A 23,223-nucleotide genomic window follows, 5' to 3' on the forward strand; every position below is an offset into this window, starting at 1 on the left:
TCCATTTTATTTACCATTAACATCATAATGAGAGAACCATCAACTCGTGCGTGACCAGCGCAACCAAGGCGTATTGATAAGGTGTAGGGTTGCCAACTTTTAAATTGTGTAATGTAGGACAATTTTTTTCATTCACATTTTATACCATAGTCGCATAGTTTCAGTGGCGTAGCCAGAATTTTGAAATGGGGAGGGGAAGAACTGGAGTCTAAATAAACCAAAAATAAAAATAAAAAGACCGCCACTATGGTAGTTTATACTGGTTATTTGTATAAACAATACGGTAAATGGGGCGGGGTATGGTGTATGTTTAAGGTTTCACCAGTTCACCAATGCATAGTTTAATAAACAAGACTGTAATCATGTAATCAACAGAATATAATATAATAATAACTAATAAAAAATAAATAGCATAAACTATATAATTTGAAACAAACTTAAAAATTTCAGCAAACGCAACTATGCAACTATTGGAAACTTATACAATAAAATATATATTATCATATTGGCGTATTGTGATGATAATATAAAGAATATTCAACATTTCAATGTCTATTTTTGTAAAATGTAGGAATGTAGGATTGTCCTACAAAAAGTTTAAAGCTAGAACAAATCAAACAAATGAAGGACAGTCCTGCCCAATGTAGGACAGTCTTGCCAAATGTAGGACAGTCCTGCCCAATGTAGGACGGTTGGCAACCCTAATAAGGTGTCGTCACTTGTTTGAAAACTTAATTGAAAATTTTACTACAGACAGTCATCACCGCCGGGAGCGCTATATGTCCTATGGAGGCAGATAATTGAACACTATTGTACATTAAATCCATAGAAAATTGAAAATATATTATGATTTAAGGTATAAAATTCAAAATGTTATATTATGTTAGTGACATTTATGTTCTAAATTATTTGTTTGCAAGTATTTTAATATTTCCTTTTTTTTAAATATATTTAAATATTATTAAATACTGTCATGTTTAAAGTTTCTATTACAAAAAAAAATGTATGAACAATGTAATAGTTAATTCATTAAATTATCATATATTTTGCTTTCAAAGTGTTACAATTCACAAATAATAATTATTAATTATTAATTAATCTATTGATTTTAAATACAATTAATAATAATATTATGTTGATATTGAGGTTAATACTAGTATTAATATTACCTATGTTCTACCAAAATGCATATAGTTTGAATACCTTTTTATAAGCATTTATTACTTGGTTGTACCTATCACCATTGGTTTTATAATATATTCATAGTGTATTATAAAATCAATGCTATTACCAATATATTATTATATATTAACCAAGATCCTGGGTATAGAAACATATCTATGTGCCATTTAGGTTGATATGGTCATCCCTAGATCAGTGCTAATTTTCTTTAGACTTTAAGTGCTTATGAAAAAGTTTTAATACTATTATTAATATTTTTCAATTATAACTAAATTAATTAACTATATACATTTTAATAATTTATTTGTGTGAAATAGTACATGTAATTTTAGTATACATATAGCTAATTTAGAAAAAAACAATTAATAATTTTGATTAAGGGGGCCTTGACAGTTTAACATTAAATTTAAGGAGCCCCATAACAAAAAAATTTGAGAAGCATTGTACTAGATTATGAGAAGCTGTAGAATATCTAAATATATATAACTAGCTGTCCCGGTAAAAGATGATGTTTGTAATGTTGCATTTCAATTTAAAAACTTTATATACATTTTTCACTGTTTATTTTTCAAACATAATTTGTAGTTATTAAAGAAATATATAAACAAAATTTTTGATAAAGGTTGGTTGCTCAATTTACAGTCAAATATTAACCAAATATATCATAACGTGTTATGTCAAAAGAAGAATAATATTCATACTTGCAAAAAAAAAATGAGCAAGTTCCTAAAAACAAAAAAACACCAAACACACTAAACAATTTTTCAAAATTAGTTTGAAGTTTATATTATAACTATTATTGAATGATATTTTAATATAAATAATATACCTAATCATATAATAAAATATGCAAAATATGCAAAACATGTTTTTAGAGTTTTTTATGAGCACTAGAAAATAAAACTCTACTCTACCAGACTACTATTAAAATTAGGAGCAGAACCATAATAGTCACATACATTTAAAGATTTTAAGAAGGATGCAAATATCCAAAGAAGTGACTAATTTATTCGTCATATTTTATAATTGATGTCTACTCGATAAAAAATATTGCAAATGATTAAAATGTAAATATAATGTATAATGTTTTTGTAATTTCATGCGAATTTAAGTTCGGTCAAACATTTCTATTTAATATTTTCGAATAAGCGTTTGTACTTAGTACATACTAAGTACTAGTTAATTAAGTGTTTAATACTTTAATTATGGAATTGTAGAAAAGTAGGAGTTTTAATCAGGCGAATAAACGTCCAAAAAAAACAAAAGCGATTCTTTTTTAAGTAGGTATAAAAAGTATTCATAACCGCTGTTCAAAGAAGATGACATGTATAATATTATGTATACATGAACCATACACACCCCCACTCATTTTTGTAGACAAATACGCGAGCTATGCAATATTTTTCTTCAATAAATGTTTCATATCGTACCTATTGAATATTTCGTCTATATAAATATATATTATATTGAACATAATTATTTTAATTCTGACGATTTTTAATTACTATTGCGGTTCAATTGCCGATCGGTTCCTAAATAATCGAAACCCGACGGAATGCAAAGTGTGATCCAAGCGACCAAGCCGGTATAATATATTATTATGTTATGCTTATAGAATATAGACCGTATATTATTATCGACTCAATTCTACTTGATACTTATCGCATGACCCAGCTAGAGCCAACCAATTAAAAAAAACATATCAAAAGTGCATTTGACACAACGGATTGGGCTATTTAGAATAATTTTCAATTCCAATGTTCCAAAATTTTACCTTATAATATCATAAAAAAATATTTGGTTGACACAAACACTTCCCCACCCACACGATAATGTCAGGCTGCAATAGGGAAAAGGTTCTTCGGTTCTTCCATTTTCGGATTTTCCATAGCTAAAACTGTAAGAGGAAAAATTAATTCACAATCATTTCGAAAAGAATTGCGTAGTGTACCTATCCGTATTATGGCTATCGTGGCGTATTATATTATGTTATAGCTACACACGAAAAATGTAAATTATTTTATGTAGACTCTACAATTATTGTAGATAAGGACATAAGGTATATCACGGCAGCTTAGTAAGTAAAATGACTATCAATAAACTATAATGCGTATTGAATATTGATTATTTAGTAGTCGTACTACGCCGCATGACGAAGTAGGTAAATGTTTTTACGTCATGCAAAACGCAAGTCATGCTACACCTACGCCGTAATCACAGAGTATGTTCACGGACTATAATATTAATATAGAAGCTTGTGCCCGTAATGGCGTAATGTGACCAGGTTCCGTGTGTACCTTCACTAATGTTATCATAAGCGCGGTCCAGTCGGTTACGAAGATGAGCTGATACCGCAGCCGTGGTTGTAGTTGTAGCCGGAGTGGTATCCTCCGTGCTATCACGACATCCGTGTATGATGGACCACACTACCACAGTATTTTCCCTTCTACCGTGCGCTTCTATGCATTGTACGACAGCGACGATTGTCCGACTGGTGTAGGCGGTGAACGGTGGTAGTGGTGGTGGTGCCGACAAGTGATATAATCGTCGTCGTCGTTCTTCCTTTTCTTCTTTTTATGCCCGTTGTCGGACTCGCATGTTTAATTGTTAACGCACTACGTTTTACGACAAGGAAATTTCATTTTTTAATCTTTTTTTTTTTTTGGTTTGAATATTTTAAATTTTACATGCTCACTATTCGTGAGTTTGATTTTATGATTATTTTTCCGCATTATCGTTGAGACGCGCACGTACGTCATACATATAGTATTACTATCATTGTCGTTGTTGTTGTGTCACTTTTTGCTGTGCACGAACGGACTACGTACCGGAGGCACCCAGTGGCTTGTATTTTCTAAGTGAGTTTTTCCAATAATTGCAAATCTGTTGACCGTCTCGGAGTCGCCATTACACGTGGCCCACTGCGTTCGTTTCCATACCATCGTAGTAGCAGGAACGTCACGCCGGTCGTGGCGCCGTGTTCAATGAGTTTGTAAGTGTGTGTTATCATACTGTGAATAACTGCAGTTTAATTGTCGCGTCGAAAAGTGAACCGACGTCAGTAATAGTTACGAGATATTCCACGATTCCAAATTCGTATTGTCAACATTCATATCACATACGACATATGGAGAAGTCTTCGGATATAACTTGCACTTAATGTTGAACGAGTCGTATGCAGTGTCCGCTATGATGTTGCCGTCGTTCTTTTACATGCACCAATCAAACTACCACACAAACTTGTTTGTTCAATACGTTTAGACATATATTTGATATACTATGATAATGGACACTACGTCGACTGCTAATATGGCACAGCAGCAGTCGCCTGCTTATGGGCTCATGAAACGTGGAAAACGTGGTGCAGCTGCACTCATTGCAGCTGATTGTTGTAATGCCGCAGCTGATGCAACTACCATCCCTCAACAGCAGCAAGATGATGGTGGTGGAGATGCAGCTGCAGCTGATTCCGCTCTAACCCGTTGTAAGTTATTGGATGATATGCTGGACGTGCTGCTTAATCCATATGATGCGATTGGAGAGTGGAATAATTTGGACTGGTTACGTTGGTTAATGGCTGGTGGTAAAACCCTAGATGAATTTAGTAGTGCAGGTAAGTTTCAGTTTTAACCTTTTTATTACTTATATAATATTATATTTATTCAAATATTCCTTTTTTTTAGTTAAAGTATATGACTATGGTACATGTTGTGGCCTCGTTTGGACAGCCAATTATGTAGCATATAGATGTCGGACTTGCAGTATATCTCCTTGTATGTCCCTGTGTGGAGATTGTTTTAAGCGTGGTGATCATACAGGTCATGATTTCAATATGTTTCGTTCTCAAGCAGGAGGGGCATGTGATTGTGGAGACACAAGTGTAATGAAGCCTGATGGGTAATATATTATATTCAATAAATCTTTTGTTATCTTTTTCTATTTATAACTTAATTTCTAATGGATATTTCACAATGATCACAGTATTTTTGTAGGGACATTTTAATAATATTTTCAGTTACAAATAGCTAAATCCTTCCTAGGTACCTATATTATTCTTTTTATAGTGGTCAAAACTTATTCGTTAAGTAAAAAACATTTTGATGTTAAATCATAACTAAAAAATAAATATAAAGATGTATTTGTTTAATTCAGTTTACCTTACATTAGGTACATTATATAGGCTAAAAAATTAATAATATCAAAATTTAAGATAGGTAATTTTAGGTAGTTAATATCTATTAAAATCACAACCTATTTATATGTTACGGATAATGTGCAAAACAGGTATAGTTCAAATTCTCTAAATAGCGTAGAAACTATCCATTTTACTCATTTTCCATGCAAATGAAAATACCAAAATTCTAGAAAATGAGACATTATTTGGTTAATGTGAACATTAACTTTATTTATTCATTATGTAATGGGTAATATAAATAAACAATCAAATAAGATAATATCAATACTTGACAAATCATTATTTCTAATTTACTATTTTAGGTACCTAATTAATTATATGTTATAAGCATTGTAATAACATCTAAAATAATATAATATTATCATTGCATGCGTTATATCAAAGACAATTATTTACATATTTTGTTAATTTTATCAAAGTACTTTACCCAGTTAGTAGTAGATTATATATAACTTAACAGGTTAATGTACAAAAATATTTGTTCTAATAATAATATTATTTCTTAATCCCATAACTTGGGTATTGATACTGTCCACATTATCTGCCTTTGGTACTTTACCCATAAAATATACAAATAATATACATAAATACTTCTATATTAAGCTAACAATATCAATTTAGTTTTTGATACCTTCAACATTTATTACTGAAATATCAGTATTATATTTTGATAGTAATCAAAATGTATCTAATTCCCACTAATTGTATTACCAACCTATATAAATTACTACTGTACAATTGTATAATGTACCTAGGTACTGCCTACGATCCAATGCATAAACAATATTTGTTTATTAATATATATATATTTATTTTCATTTTCAAGGTTTTGTAGTAAACATAGCAGTACAATTAATATTGACGGTACTAGCACCAGCAGTAATAGTGGTTGTAAACAACCTCCTGCTGATTTATTGAGGGTAGCTGAGAGAATAATGCCAAGACTTTTGTTACGACTAGTGCAGTATTTACGTGAAAACAGGTAGTTTAAATTTACCTTTTGTATTACTTACTGTGTACAAATTATAAATAATAAATTTGTTTTTAGTAAAATTGCCGATTCTAGAACAAGCAACACCCATGTACCACCTGGAGGCGTTGCTGGTGCTGGAATGACAAATCAGCAACATAATTTATTACTTATAGACTTGGACCCATTTTTGGGTATGCTACACGATCTTGGTGCTCTCGGAGCTGCTATGCGACGTGTCATGACTGTGTCTCTAACCAATGAAAGAGTATGTTTATTAAAACATAATCAATAATGAAAGAATATAGAAAATAACTTAAATTTTCTTTTTAATCTTATATAGATATACCGATGGGCATGCGATTATTACAGTAGCACTGGTAATTTTGCTAATTTTGGCAGTGATTCTAGTCTACAGCAACAACAGCAACAGCAACAGCAGACTATTTATACTATATACACAGATAAGGTGCGTCGCTATTATGCTGAAGCTATACATCAATACACTGCATCAACATCATCGCCGTCATCATCAAGCAGTCGGCGACGACGTCGCAGTAACACAACAATTGGAGACGTTATTCATGGCAGTAACAGCCTTAGTAATTCTGAAGACGACGATGATGATGATGAGGATGATGAATTTGGACAAGGTAGATTTTAAACATAATATTATATTTACTATTAAAAATTAATTTATCTTCATTAAAAATTAGTTTCTACATTTTTATCCTGTATCAATTATTTTACTTATATGGCACATTTTTGATTTAATATTCTGAAACATATAATTTTTTTTTAAAATAATTGATTTATAGTTATAAGCATAGAAAGTCTCAAAAGTAACCTTACATTTTCTGTAGAAGATAATTTTATGTTCAGCTAATATTTAAAACACAACAAATTACAGTTTAAAAATGTAGTTTTTAATAACCCGGCTTTTATAAACAATGTAAATAACCATAAGGCTCAAAAATTGTTTTTATTGAAGGTGAAATTAGATAGGTCATCTAAAATAATCTTAATTGTAAAATTGTAATAACCTTAGAGCACACGCTCCTTGGTCTAATTGACCAGGTTTTTCGAAATTGGTTCATTGATTCAAAAATTCAAAATATTTACGTAATCTAACCCAAGTACCTTCTAATTACCTAGGTGATAAACTAAAATTAAATACAACTCCCAACCGTTTATGTGATCTGATATTAGTTGATATTGGAAGGGTTCATAGTTCATTACCAAACATAATCTATTAATACACTAAATTTAATTTAATATCTAAAATATCGCGTGCGTGCTCACAACAACTCAATTATGGGTTAATTTTAAATTGTGTTCCACAATAATTGCTGGCCAATAAACGTTATCAATTGTTGTTATTTTTATAATTTATTGTGACTGAACTATGGTTCGCCATGCTGTGTATAACTATAAAGACTGTTTGATTGTATTCACGTGAATATTTTAAATGCGTGTTTTTTAGGGTAAAAATAATTTTTACTCGAGCAGAAACTAAAACTTGGTGATTACATTTATCCAAAGTTAAGTTTTTAAGCTGACTATAATTTTAGTATGAAGTTTGATTATTTATTGGTAATAGTTATCATTATTATAACTATCTTATTTTAGAGTTAATCTAAAAATTAGCTTATTATAGTTGGTCCCCACTAAAATGTTTACCTGATTTCCTTAACAATTTTACAAATTTGAATTATTCTCAATCCAAACAACTAAACTAATAAGAATGTTTTATGTATATTAGTTTATACAATAATTATAATTTTGGAATTTCGATTGTTAGATTTGGTTATTAATTACTTTTACGTTTAACAATTTTCCATTTACATTTGCAAAAATTAAAAGATTATACTCATAGGAATTTACTTAGTTTTTTATGTCAATATTTAAATTAAATTATATATTTATAGTTTTAACATTGACGTTTGCTGGGGGCAAGCAAACAGAAATACTATGGTCTATGACAATATAGATTTTCAATTAAATGATGAATAGTATTAATAGTTTTATAGTTATAATTTATGATTAAAACTTTCAAAATTAATTTACTTGCGATTCCCTATAAGATTAAAGTTAGGTATACATGTTCTATAAAAATAAGTACAGTGTTAGAAATGTTAACTTAAAGTTATAAAGTAAAAAAGTAATTTTATTTAAATGTCATAAAATGTTGTTTAAAATGGTTATAAAATTGTTTTTTTTATTAAATGTATATCATTTAAATTCGATAAACATTAGGTTTTTAACTTACACATATGTAATTATGATAATATTATAGACTAAAGTTAGTCATGGATTTTTGCCATATTTAATTTCTTTTTTTAAATTTAAAAGACCAATTACAAAGATCATTGGGTGTATACAGGGGTTTTATATACTTCTGAATTAAAAAAAAAATAAATAAAAAAAACATCTTAACACATTTTAACTATACATTATATATACCTATTGTGTACTAACATATTTAATATATGCTGATAAAAAATTAATTTTGAATGCATAGGTAGCTTTAATTATTTCTGTATAATATTTTATATTTTAGTAAATAACCTAACATAATCTTTATTTTTATTTTTAACAATCAATTTTGTTGAATACATAGTTGATTATTATTTACTAAATCAATATCGAGTATGTAATGTGGATATATATGTTTTAGGTGATTGGCTTGTTGATGGTCAGAGTAATAGAAAACGAAAGAACAAATTGAATCATTCCAGTTTTTTGCAAGAGATTGTTTTTTGGACTGTACGATATGAGTTTCCTCAGAAAATGGTCTGTTTTCTGTTGAACATGTTGCCTGATGCGGCATACAAGGAAGCATTAACTGAAGCATTTGTTATGCACTATGGATGTGTTGCTCGTGTTTTGGCAACAACAAGAGACTCAGATACCCTATCCAATCATATCGTTCACATTAGCGTCCAATTGTTTAGTAATGAAGCATTGGCCACTCGGATGGTCGACAAATTAGGATTACTCAGAATAATGGTATCAAGCTTAAGGCGCATGATGACAAAAATACTGATACCTTCAACATTACATGGTAACTGATTTATTCAATTATTAGATTAGAATAACAAATTTAAAATTTTTATTGATTTCATTTAAAATACAGTTGGCTTTTGGAAACTTGTATTTATTTGTTTCAAAAAAAAAAAATTTTTATATTTCATTATTTAATCATGTATAATGCAATTTTATTATTATTTATTTATTTTGTTATAGATCCTATGAAAAACAGACACAGGGTTGTAGATTGTTCAAAGGCTGTTATGAAAGAGCATTGTTATTGGCCACTGGTTAGCGATCTAAACAATGTATTATCGCATAGGCCGATTGCAGTTAAATTTATGTGTGACGACCGTTTATTGGATTCGTGGTTTTCATATTTGTCAATGTTTCAAGGTAAATTGTCATGTCTGTTTAAATGAACCACTTATGATGTATTTAATAGTTATACAGTAAACTTTTTATTAATGACTAAAATGTTTGTAGGAATGAATGTTAATTGTCGAGAGTTGGGTCATCACGTTGAATTTGAACCAAATACTTATTATGCTGCTTTTAGTGCTGAACTTGAAGCTAGTGCATATCCAATGTGGGCCATGCTGTCGCATCTCACATCAGCTGACACTTTGACACTATCCTCCCGTGTGTTACGGGCTTGTCTTAAACGTCTACGTAAATGGCTTATAGATGTAGGTTACTACTATAATCAAGACCATGGTAATGTTTGTGGTGGCACTGCTTCCTCTTCTGCTAACTACAATGCAAGTACTTCAACGTCCATGATTCGACGATTAGATGATCGTCATCAGTTCACTTTTCACCTGCCTTTGCACCGGTATTTGGCAGTATTTTTGTGTCAAGCTGTACGTGCTCAAGGTGCCCGTATAGAAGACATTATTCCACGAAGCAGCACTGATGATTCAGCAGATAGAGACGCATTGTTAATGGCAATTGCTGCACACCCTGTACGTGCTCAATCAGCATTCTACGAAATCATGCAGGGTGCATGGGTGCGTAATGGCCTACAAATTAAAGGCCAAGCTATGACATATATCCAATCAAATTTTTGTATATCCATGGTAGATGCTGACATTTATTTACTTCAACTTTGTCTATCTGAATTATCAGATGCCAACATATTCATGTCTTTAATATTGGAAAAGTAATTATTATCTACCATCCATTCTATTATATTATTGTATAAGTTGTTAAAATACTTTTAATTATTAATATTATTGTAGGTTTAAGGTATATGATTGGATGCATGTAGTCAAACATGGTGGATTACCTCAAGTTATGGATTCGGAAGAATATGACGCTGCACCTAGTATGGAAGGTTTATTAGTTTTCCTTGCCACTTTAATAGGTGTCCGTACCAATTTATGTAAGTAGTAATTAAACATAAATTATAACATTAATTATATAAATCATATATTTAAAAAAAAATTGACTATTTACTAGGTTCCGATGAAGATTATGATTATTGTCAGTCACAATTAGAAATGGTAACATTATTATGTGTTTCTGATAAAACACACAGCCAATTAATGGAATTAATGCCTGAACGCTGCGGTGGTATTCAAACTAGCGCCACAACTACCACAAGTCCTATAAACCCTAGTGGTGACAGCGCATCTCGAAATCCTCCCTCCCTTGACCAAGAATCTCCACCAGCTATGCGTGATTTTGAAACTGTATTACAAGCTGTAAGATTAGAATGGTTTATTTTATAATCTTAAATGTCAAGTATAGAAAATATTTTATGATTATGTATAATTGTTATTAAAGGTGGCTGAGTATAAGAGACCTCAATTTGAAGCATCTGGTAACATGCAACAAGGACTGTATGTGCCTTTAGCACATGTCTGGCAAAAATTGTACGACCCAGTGCATGTGCTTTTGAGAGCTGTACATAGACGTGATTTCCAATCATCCATGGACCGTTATACAACATTGTATGTTATTAATTATTAATCATTTTTTATTAATTAATAGAAGTAAAAATTATAATATGATTATTATTTAATGCTTTTGGTATATAGCATGCGTACTATTGGATTGTTGAAACAAAATCAAAATACTTGGCCACCGTATAGGATGCCACAAAAACACCATCCAGCATACCGCAATCCTTGCAGAGCACTGTTATCTAAGTTATTTCACGCTGTTGTCTGGCATTGCTTATACCGTTCAGCAGTTTACCGAGATATTAGTGAACATACACTCAGTCTATTGGTCTATCTTCTCGACCAGGCGTGGATATGTTATAGTAACTCTCCCGTTGACAATACGACATCTAATAATCAACAGCAACCAATGGATACAGATCCTCCAGCTAAGCAATCTGCATCGTCATCTTCAGCAGCTTCATCTGGAGAATGTTTCTATGAAAGCCTTAATACCAAAAGCTGTCCAAAAAGAAAGATCAAAATAACAGTAGCAGATGCTAGTAATTCTGACAGTGAAACAGCTAATGCCAAAGAAACAACACTCCTATTATTGAATCGTTGGTATGACCATGACGATTTTTCACACAATTTGTGCACTACTATTACACATGTTGAATTGCCACCACCATACTACCATTATTTTTTTGGTGAAGAAGCAACTAATGCTTCTTCTAATGCAACAGCTGCCTCGACAATGGCAACCAATTTATTTGATTATTTCACATCATCTGTGGCAGCAGCTGCTTCAGTGGCTAGCTCTTCATCACCAATCAATGTTTCTCATAACTTTGAACCTGGTGAGAATAATTAATAATCAATAAAAATAACCAATGAATTTAATGCTTTATTCAATAATATAATTATTAATTAATAAGTTATAACTAATATATTTAATTTTGTAGGTAACTCACAACAACAGCCTAATGTGGTTCCATCTTTGGCTACAATAGCTGGCAACGAAATACCTCTTGCTAGTTCATCTATTCCTACACGTCCACCTTTTTATAGCTTAAATGCTGCAGCAGCTGCTACATCTTCTACAATGGGTAATACATACTATACATATTATTATAATGCTTTTAAATATATTTTATCAAATACAACCATTCTATACTAGTATTTAATATTTATATAGTTGGTGTTTTGTTGAATGGGCGTAACCCACCAAAAATTGACATCGACCTTATGGTATCAATATTTTCAGAAAAATACAGATAATCTATATAAGTTTATTAGCTAAGCAATTTGTACTACTTGTTACAATAATTGTAAAATTATTTTACTGAGTATATTTTGCCCTTTTTATAAGATATGTAAAAAGGATGTTCTCCACACAAATATTATTACTTGTGTAAAAAGTTAAAAATTACCATAGTTAACTCATTGAGCTCTGCTAGTATTATTGCCCATGTCGCCGCGCCAAAAAAATGTCCAGTCAACTATGTAGCCATACTTTATCCTATGTATGTGATTAATATTAATTTTTTAAAAATAATAATTAAATAGTTTATATTACGAATAAGAATTATCACCCACCAGGAGGAATAACTGTAAATAAAATGATAATTCAAATAAATTCAAAAAGCGATAAAATAATTTTTTGTATTTTTCCAATAATTCTGTATCCTTTAGGAACACACTGTATACTACAGAAAATATTTTATAATAAAAAGTTATTAATGTTATTAAATTAACTATAGTGTAGTAAATATAGTTTATATGTAGGGTTCGGATTTAAAGGCAATATAATCATTAAAAAACAGCATTTAATTTATTTAAAAAAGCAATTACAAAAAAATTTACTAAAAAAATAAATAGTTTGTGTATTATCTATTAAACTAGTGTGTATTTAAAAAAAAAATCAGTATCATGTACTTAGATAAACTCTCTTCAGTAAAACGTTGACGGTTTAGGCTTAAAATATTTTTGTACATAAAAAATGTAATCAGGGCGGACTGACGAACAACTTTGTATTTATAGTAAGTATATACACATTATGAACATATTTTAATCTATAGATAGGTAGTATGGGTACTTTTATAAACGTTAAATTAACTGGCCTTACCAAATACACGATTAAGTATTTAGCGATATCGGTAAATATCGCCGATAAAAAAACCCATTAAAAATAATTAACAGCCGACAATGCAGTCTTAAGAAAATTTTATCGATTTGTACCGTTTATATGTATGTCGTGTATAAAACTATTAAACCGATTGAAAATTAAACACAATAAAGGTATTTATAAGTTAAAAAGGCAAAAAGGCATTTATCAGAAAAAAGGAAAAAAAATACTATCATCATCTTCCATATTAAGAGACTCGCATTTTTATATAAAAATTATTTCTCTATTATTATTATTATTATTATTATTAAGAAAAAGGCTTTTGCCTTTAAATCCGAACCTTATTTGTATGGTATATTATTGTTATTGACGATCAACAACAATGTCATTTTGGGGAAAAAATAAATACCAATACTAAAATTAAACAAAAATAAAAACCACTTATATTCTTAGCTTCTTGAGACAGTACCTGATCGCCTACGGTATATTTCAAAATTTTATCTCATTGTTAGTCAAAATTTCGAATCACCAACCATATATTTGTCTACGAGTAGTCAACACCAGTGATCAGGGCAATGTTAATGATGTTGAACGTGATAACTATAAATGTTTAACACAATTATATTAAACATTACACCTTTAAAAATAATATTTCTTTATCATTGAACAGGAATGACAAACCTACTAAAAGTGGCACATTATATGGCAAAAGTATTTTTATTAATTGTTTAATCACAATATTATCTATTATAAAATGTAGGATTCACTGCTTCCAAATATAATATTTTCTACTTTGAAAAAAAGTAGCTCATTCTAAATAAACTCAATATTTGTGTCAACAGGTACCTAATAGTTTGTGAGTTTATTTTCTACTATGAATTATTTCAAATAAAAACATAGCCTAATATATTATTGAATGAAGTTAATGCTGCTTATTTCATTAAGTTATAATAATATGATATATTTTGCAAACAAAAGATAACATTTTTTTAATAATATTTAGCATGATAAGTTTGCTCATCTCTTACAAGCAAAAGCTAAAAAAGCTTAAAAAGCTTATTAAGACAAAATAATATAGATATTTGAATAATTTTAGTTAAATTTTTTAAGACCTTTATCACCCTGAAAAAAAATTGTTTTTAAACACATAATATTGGCACATTAATTTTTTTTTTTTAAATTTGATTACTAAATGTTGTCTGTGACCCGAAAAAGGTTTGCCTTCCCTGTCATAGAAGTTTTCGGTTAATTAAGAATAATATAGAGTATATTAAATAACTATATGAATAATATCATTATCACTTTTCAGTAAGTTGTATTAAATTAAATATTTAGGTTAAAATTATCTATTTCAACATTTCCTAATTTTAATTTAGAATAACACGGTTTAAGTGATTTTTTCCAATATGATGTTTTGTTTTAAATTACTTATAAAATAATAATTTCACAATCAGTATTTTGAACATATGTAATTATTTTGGTTACGGTCTTCAACAAAGCACCATAAAAATTAATTATTATACTATTTTTATTGTTTTAATTAAATAGTTTTATATGTTCATTACATAAATAATGTCATACTTTTCATTTTTCTTTTAGCAGATTCTGCGTTGAATCGTGTTAAACAGCGTTTACAATTCTTACGCCCTCCTCCACCAAAAACAGATTCACCTACACATGAGCAACATCAGTCATCATCGTCATCCTCATCGTCATCGTCAGATATACCAGTTATTATTGATCTTACTATACCTGAATTTCCGTTTGAGGCTATGTCAAATAACGATAATGAATCATCAATATTGGGAGTTGATAGAAATGTAAGTGACGATAAATAGTTTATTTGCTTATATTCAAATTGTACCTATAGATTATTATAGCAAATATTTTGTTTTAAGCAGATAGTGATTGAAGTTGATGACCAACAAAATTCATTAGTATGTATAAATGAGAGTATCATTTCCTTACTTTTAAAATTGCACTCTCAGTTGTCTGGTGAACCAGATTCATATCAACTGCCTATAATTTCACCGCATCCAACCACTTCTAGTAATTTAATTGATGAGGCCAAGACAAACCAATCAGCATCAGAAAATGATAATATCAAAGAAGAAGTACCACCGTGTGGTGATGGGGCATTTTTTGTGGGTCGTTTATTAGATAGGATAGCTAAAGGGTCGCCATCATGTTATGATTGCATATTGCGTACTAGAGTGGCGTTATGGCCAATAGCAGTGGTAATGCGTGAAACAGCTTCAAGGGATGACGAAGAGCGTGAGCGGCGGGAACGTAAACGCCGGGCTCGTGACAAGCAACAGCAAATGATGGAAGAAATGGCACGAGCACAACGAGCATTCCTTGAAAGTGCACGTCGCTCTGGAGATCTAGATTCTACTGATACACAATCACAATCTACCAGTGCAACTACTACAAATATGGAATGTGACGTACCAGCTCCTACTGTGGAGATATCTACTTCGACTTCTTCTTGTAGTAATGAAGCCTCTACCTCAACGTTAGCAAATACTATAGTTGAACTAGATGAAAATAGTAGTAGTAGTAATAGTACAACAACAACAACAAAAGAATCGACTACCCATATTCGCGAACCTGATCAACATGAAGCTACATTGACTGTGGATTGTGTGATTTGTAATCAGACTGTGATCGTACAGATAGAGCAACAGCGTCAAGATCCAGTAGGACTAGTGATATTAGTTCAAGTATGTTTCTTTTTGAATTTTAGATATCATTTTTAAAATAAATACAAAAATATAATTTTTATTATTGTTATTATTGCTATAAACTAATTTATATTATATTATTTGTAGGGTACTAACGTTTTAGCACATAGACGACATATTTTTTCACCACCAATAGAGTCAACCAATCAATACAATGCCAGTAATAGCAATACTACCGAGTATCATCAACAACAACCACAAGATACAGAAAAAGCCACGGGTCTCACTAATAGTAATAATGCTGAAAACAAATGTGTAGTCAAGAATGAACAAAATTATTATCATTATTGGCCTGCTTTACCACCGTTGAATTCACAGCAACATCACCAACAATCTACATCTGTAATCAACGACTCTAAGTCACAGCAACAACATAATCAACCAATTGTGACAACAATTCCTGATAATTATGATGCCACTACATATGCATCACATTCTGACCGCCGCAAACGTCTAATGTCACAATATTTTAACGTGAGTTTCCTTTCTGTTAATTATAATTAATTTGCCATTGAATTATTATATCCTTGATTATTTAAAATTATTTTCAAACCTTAGTATATATAGTATATATATATTATCCATTGGTTCTTCCAGTTACCATAATAATTAATGTTCAATAATACTGTTATACATTATAATTATATATGTTGATTTATTGATTTTATAGAACTTGGATAAGGCTGATTTTGAAGTTGGATCCCTTACAACTACTACTAGTGCTACTCCAGTTGGTGGCAATGTCCATGTACAGACCTGTGGCCATCACTTACATTTGAGGTGTTGGAGTTCATATCTGGCATCTTTACGTGGTGCTCAGCGTTTTAATTCAGACCGGTATGTATAGCCCTAAACGTTTTAAACGAGTTTATTTTTATACAAAGACATAAACAATTTATTATTTTATACTTTTACAGTGGTGAATATAGTTGTCCACTTTGTCGGCAATTAGCTAATTCCTTAATGCCGTTAATACCAGAAGTTGCTATTGATCAAAACCAGCAACAACGTGGATGTGCCCCTTATAACACTATTATTACCACAAGTGCTATGTCTGATGCTGTGAGCAAACTGACAGAACTAGTCAAACAGCAAGAATATGAATCACTGAATCCAGAACAATCTAGTGATGCGGTTTGCTGCAGTGAAACGTCAACTTCAGTTTTTATTGGCGATACAGAGAACATTGTTAATCGACATCCCTTGCATCAGAATGTTCATCACCATCATTTTAATGATGATGATTATTTTCTGGTTTGTATTCTCAATAATATAATGATGGTTTAATGAATAAAGTAAAATGTTATGTGCTATTTTTATTCTTAGATACAGGACCAAGTACATGACATTAGTCCTGCTGGTGGTGCAGAAGATGGAATTGGTGGCAATGGAGGAGAGGGAGAAGAGTTAGAAAGTGGAGAAGATCCTTTGTTGAATGCTGTTAATAGATGTGTGAGCGATATGATTACTACAACGGTAGTTACTGCAGCAGCTCAAACTGTATCATTACCACATACATTATTGACATCAACTCAACGAGAAAAAATGTACAAGGTAAGATGGCATAGTGTTGTATCTGTCGCTTGGACAAATATCCAAGTGGAATTGGTGCAGCGTAACAACAGTCTTATAGAACAACTGCAGCAAGAACAGTCATCATTACACCGCGGTAATAATTATTATCGTCACGTCAATTTGTTTTCTGCTACTGCAGTTAATGCTACGGATATCAATGGTAGCAATAATTATTACAACATGCTGCCCAAGCGCAATTGTATAGGTATGTATTTTTCAGTCCACCTCTATGTTGTCTTTGTCCAACTAAAGCATAACATAGTAAATTATACATTTAGAATAATCCATTTTACTCTATTATTTTTAATATGAGAGTGAATTGATCTAATATCAAATTTAAAGTTAAGAATAATAACCAAGGCTCCTTGTAAGCGTTTTTAAATTATTTCATTATGAAGCAAGATTTAAAAATTATAAACATTGTAAAAAAATTACAGTTTTAAAATGTTCATTACTTTTCAATATTAATAAATATATTAAAAAAAAATTAGTTCGTAGATTTGCTATGTTGTGTTTTTTTAAGACGGAAACAACACATGTATGTACAACATCTATTTTACAAAATATGTTGTTTAATTGTGTAAATTAAACAAATAATAAACTATGATATTAAATAATATTACTATTAAATTTAAATGTTCACTAATGTGATACAATATACATATCTTATTATCCTGCTTTTTAAAATTTTAAATGTTTAGTTATATTGTATATGTATGATATACATATCACAGTCTTATCGCATCTATTTCACACAATGCAACTGTAGTTTCTCCACTTTGCATAACTCCATAGTATATATTATACCAATTATGTACTAAAACTACATAACGGATTTTGTACTGACATTTGGATATCCTTATACCGCTATCTATTCTAAACCTCTAAGAGGTATCTACAACTATAGGTACCCACTTTTCAGGAATCACTTAAAATGTTTTCAACCTTAATATTAAGCTTATTTGTGAAAATTTAATGATTTATGGTTTCAAACATTTTATTTTAATTTTTTTTTGATGCTGAATTTATTTGTAGTTAACTAAAATTTTTTTTGGCCTTTTTGGGTATCAAATTGGACTTATTTGCTTTTTAATCTTAATAATCAGAAGATGATAAATGGTAAATCATTTTTAAGTGAGTTACCATACAATTTCTTCCGATGTTCACTGACATGCTTAATGGAGAAAATATGTAAATTAATTTTATTATAATTACTGTAAAATATTTTTAACATCTCAATTTTAAACAAAATAACAGTTCAACCTGTTATTAAAAACTGTCTGCTGTTATTTACTTACTCAGCCCTTACACACTTTATTTTTGTATAACAATTTAGAAACATAAAAAGCAATACATATATATATATATCATATAGAATTTTTAATTGTATCGTCGTGATTATTAATACTTGAGTTAATAAGTGGTTTAATTTCAATTTTCTTAGCACCATTATTGAAAGTGTTGCGTGTGAGCGCTCGATCGCTGATGGCCAAATACCAGACACCTGATTATAATCCCATTAGTGATGTTTGGCACAAACTAATCGGATGCGAACAGCCTCGACAACAGTTAAGCAATACTTATCCACCATTATTAATGCGTGATCCATGCTCCGTACTCTTACAACTTGTGTTGTTATTACCTTCACTAGACCGCGGTTTGTATAATGTTTTTTAATTTGTAATTAGGCCTTTTTGATATTAAAATGCAAGGCTGGGCTTTAACGAGTTAAAATATTAATTTAATTTAAACTTAACTTGTTACTTTTGGATTTTCTACAACTTAACCATTAATTCACTAAATTTATTTTTGACTTCACGTGAAATTAACAAATTCATTTTTCATTTTAAGAGGAACCCACATGTGGTGTATCTGTCTTACATGCACAATATAGAAAAACTGTTTTGTGAGTGACAACTTAACTCTCTCTGTATTTATAATAGAATAATCAAAATTCAACAACACATAGGGAAGAACTTTATCTGTCTCGTAGTGTTTTCATTATTTTGATAGAACTCACCAATAGTTTTTAATAATTAAATGAAAAAAAAACCTTATGTTCTCAAACTGATAACATTAAATGTATTTATATAATCAAAATAATAAAAATACTGTAACACAGATAAAGTTCTTCCCTATGCTTTCCATGTGGAAATTTGGTAATACTACTATAAATACAGAGGGAGTAAAATTGTCCTGCACAAAATAGTTTTTGGTATGTTGTATATTTGTAAGACCGAGACAACATATGTGGGTGTGACATCCTCTGGTAAGTTCAGTTTAACTGTTTTTAATTGTATTACATTTCACTAAACCAATCTTTTTTGTTTTCATGTCAAAAATATTTACTGTAAATTGTTTAAAGTTAAAAATGTTATATTTTTTCAATCTATTTTTATTTATTAGATAGGTAATTATTATTATTTTTTTTAGAAACAAAAAACTTGAATGAAATACTTATTTTATGGAAATACTATATAAAGTATAAACATAATTTAGTTTTGGGTTGGTAAAACATAATTTACGCTAAAGTTATATAAAAAATAACAATTTTACTTGATAAAATTAAAAAAAAAAATTTGTTAACTTGTATTAACTTTAAACTTAACCTTTTCTTATTGATGCATATTAATTCAACTTAACTGAGTTAAAAAAAATCATAAACTTGCCCAGCCTTGTTAAAATGTAAAAAATAACTTATAATTTAGTATTTATTACTAAAACAACATACTAAAATATAATATTGGTATTTCAATTATATGTTTAGATTTGTTTGATACTTTAATCAAACTCACATACAACATGCAACTGTATGTGGCTGCATTGAAAGTCGCATCCACGTGGAATCGTAACTGTAAATTTAACTATCAACTTTATCACCGCCGACAACATTACAGTAGTCTTAATACAAGACAAATGCCAACAAGAAATGAAGAAAGAACTGATGGAAGCACTAGTGTTCGAATGGATTTAGATGACGGATGCAATGATAAGCTATCATCATTATCGATGGATATTACCGAAGTTGACAATACACTACCACTGACACCTTTATTTTCACAAGTTGTAGCTTTGGCCAAAACTATAGTGTTTTTGTCGGATGACGACGAAACTGAAATAGTCAACATCGATTCAATAGTTAATAAAGCTGACGAATTCATGATGCACCAAGAAGATGAGGGTGTTGAAAATATTGTTAGTGATAACAAACTTGATAGGCCAATAGACACCTCAGAAGATGATGGAGAAATAATATTGTCACTAGAATCTTACGGCAGACGAAGTACATTGCCATTTTTGAGGTTTGCCGCTCTTTTGAAAAAATATATCAACAGCGATGATGATGATAATCTAGACGACCATCCCGAGTTAACAATATCATCGTCGCAACTAAATAACTTGAATGTAGAACAGAACAAACAAAGAGAACAACTATTGGATAGCCAAGTCATTTCTCCGCCACTGACTGAAATTAACTATAATGTTGATTTTTCAACTTCAAACAATCCTCACCATCATCAACATTGGTCAAAAGATGATTATGAATACCTAACTCTCGCCCGGTATTTAAAACTGTTAAACAATAATGAGGATGCACATGAGGTCAGTGATCATTGTGAAGAAAGCTATAACTACAATTGTTCATACATTGAACATAATGACGATCAAAACCAGAACAATTGTGAAAAAAGACAACATATGCCATTGCAACCACCATCTGCCATGGAAGCTGTCATATGGCCACAATGGTCGTATTCTACCAACGATAAAAATAATAAAATTTCAACAACTATTTCTCGTACTTGGCTTACATCTTTTCGAGAATCATTGACAACCAAAATACCTAAAGCTACTATCATTGGTGAAAATACTACTACCATAGTTTCTTCTGCAGCTGCTGAAATCGACCCAAATTCTAAAGCCACCACTTCAGCTAATATCATAATGGCCGCACGTATGTTACTTTTTGCCGACTGTTGTGATGGTGGTAGTGTTAGTGATGACACTAGAGCTGGTATCATAGATAGCAGTCGTAGTTTGTTCCCACCAATCACTTGGACAGGGCCTCGATTGTTGAAGCTGCCACATCTGTATGACGACGTTTTCCAGTACTATCATGGTAGGGCCTGTCATCGGTGTCATGGCGTGCCGCGAGAGACAAGCGTGTGCTTGGTTTGTGGTACTGTGGTATGCCTGAAAGAAAATTGTTGCAAAACAAATCACATTTATGAAGCAGTACAAGTATGCAAATTTATATTATACATTAATATTATTCAATGATTGTTAATTGAAAAAATTGCACTTTATTTTGCACTTTATTTGCAGTTTATTTTTCAATAGAATTCCAACTAATATCTTGATGCCCCTTAATCATCCTATCTTAAAATCTTCACGATCCATTTCTCTTTTTTGTTTTTTTCCTTATAAAATTGTAAATTACATTATTATTTATAATATATAAGTTTGAATAAATATAATATGTAAATAATTATCATACAAATATTATATTGTGTTTTATCTTGTATGTTAGCATTCGTTGGAATGTGGCGGCGGTACGGGTATGTTCTTGGTTGTGACTTCCAGTTCCGTTGTAGTAATTCGTGGCAAACGGGCATGTCTTTGGGGGTCTGTGTACCTGGATGCATTTGGTGAAGAAGATCGTGAACTCAAGTAAATATATTTCAATAAATTTGTTTGATTAAACATTCTATTTAAATATTAACATATTTAATTATTGTCTTAAAACAGACGCGGAAAACCATTATATTTAAGTGCGGAACGGTACAGACTGTTGGAACATCAGTGGTTGGCACATCGATTTGACCACACTAATAAGAAATGGGTATGGCACAGAGATGCGTTGTAAATATTATGAAGATAACAGTAATGATAATGGCTTTGATAATATACACAATATTATTTGAATTAGTAGTTTTAATAATAGTCTAACAAGCAACGGCAACTGGTGTCATTACCATTTCTTTAATAATGTTGTGATATATTTCTTATTCTAAAACCTTGATGGTATATTGTGTTGTAAACAATTTTTTATAATTATTGTTACTATTTACGTATAAACTATTATTATTTTTATTATTTTAACTATTTTACTCCAATTACAATTATATTAAAAACAATTATGTATATAAAACATGTTTATTTATGTGAATTTATTATTAATTATTATGTTGTGTGTATGTATGTAACATAGCATCAATTCTTATATTATCTTAATTAATATACATATGTAATAGCTATATATTTGTGCGCTGTGTTTACTTATCTATTATTATTATTATATATTTGTTTTTTGTTGTTGTAGAAACTATACAACTGTCAATTGTATCATGACACCCATGTATACACTTGAATAATATATATTTAATAACAATAACAATGATGTAGAATGTACAACTACTTTTTATACATAAATATTATTTGTCATATTTTAGTGTGTTCCCTAAATTTAAATTAAGTATTGACATATTAATGTGTGGGAAATTTAAGAGACT

General features: G+C 30.2%; 1 protein-coding gene across 3 annotated transcripts; it reads left to right on the top strand.

Annotated features, from left to right (window-relative positions):
- The first annotated feature begins 3,612 nt into the window (after window positions 1-3,612).
- Window positions 3,613-22,970, top strand: LOC132933667 (uncharacterized). Of its 3 annotated transcripts, none has more exons than XM_060999936.1 (23): window positions 3,613-4,795; window positions 4,866-5,079; window positions 6,204-6,359; window positions 6,426-6,615; window positions 6,691-7,000; window positions 9,025-9,411; window positions 9,594-9,773; window positions 9,864-10,539; window positions 10,619-10,761; window positions 10,839-11,083; window positions 11,166-11,332; window positions 11,420-12,123; window positions 12,229-12,372; window positions 14,991-15,211; window positions 15,290-16,114; window positions 16,223-16,609; window positions 16,806-16,972; window positions 17,053-17,389; window positions 17,462-17,915; window positions 19,155-19,367; window positions 20,478-21,952; window positions 22,242-22,381; window positions 22,460-22,970. In XM_060999936.1, exons 1-23 carry the CDS (start codon window positions 4,462-4,464, stop codon window positions 22,575-22,577), a joined length of 8,187 nt encoding a protein of 2,728 aa, XP_060855919.1. In that variant the 5' UTR covers window positions 3,613-4,461; the 3' UTR covers window positions 22,578-22,970. The 3 variants fall into 3 exon arrangements, with proteins under 3 accessions (XP_060855919.1, XP_060855921.1, XP_060855920.1); XM_060999938.1 differs by having other exon boundaries at window positions 14,994-15,211; XM_060999937.1 differs by having other exon boundaries at window positions 3,616-4,795; window positions 15,293-16,114.
- The last annotated feature ends 253 nt before the right edge of the window (window positions 22,971-23,223 follow it).

The sequence above is a fragment of the Metopolophium dirhodum genome, chromosome 1, assembly GCF_019925205.1.
Source record: "Metopolophium dirhodum isolate CAU chromosome 1, ASM1992520v1, whole genome shotgun sequence".
Lineage (NCBI taxonomy): Eukaryota > Metazoa > Arthropoda > Insecta > Hemiptera > Aphididae > Metopolophium > Metopolophium dirhodum.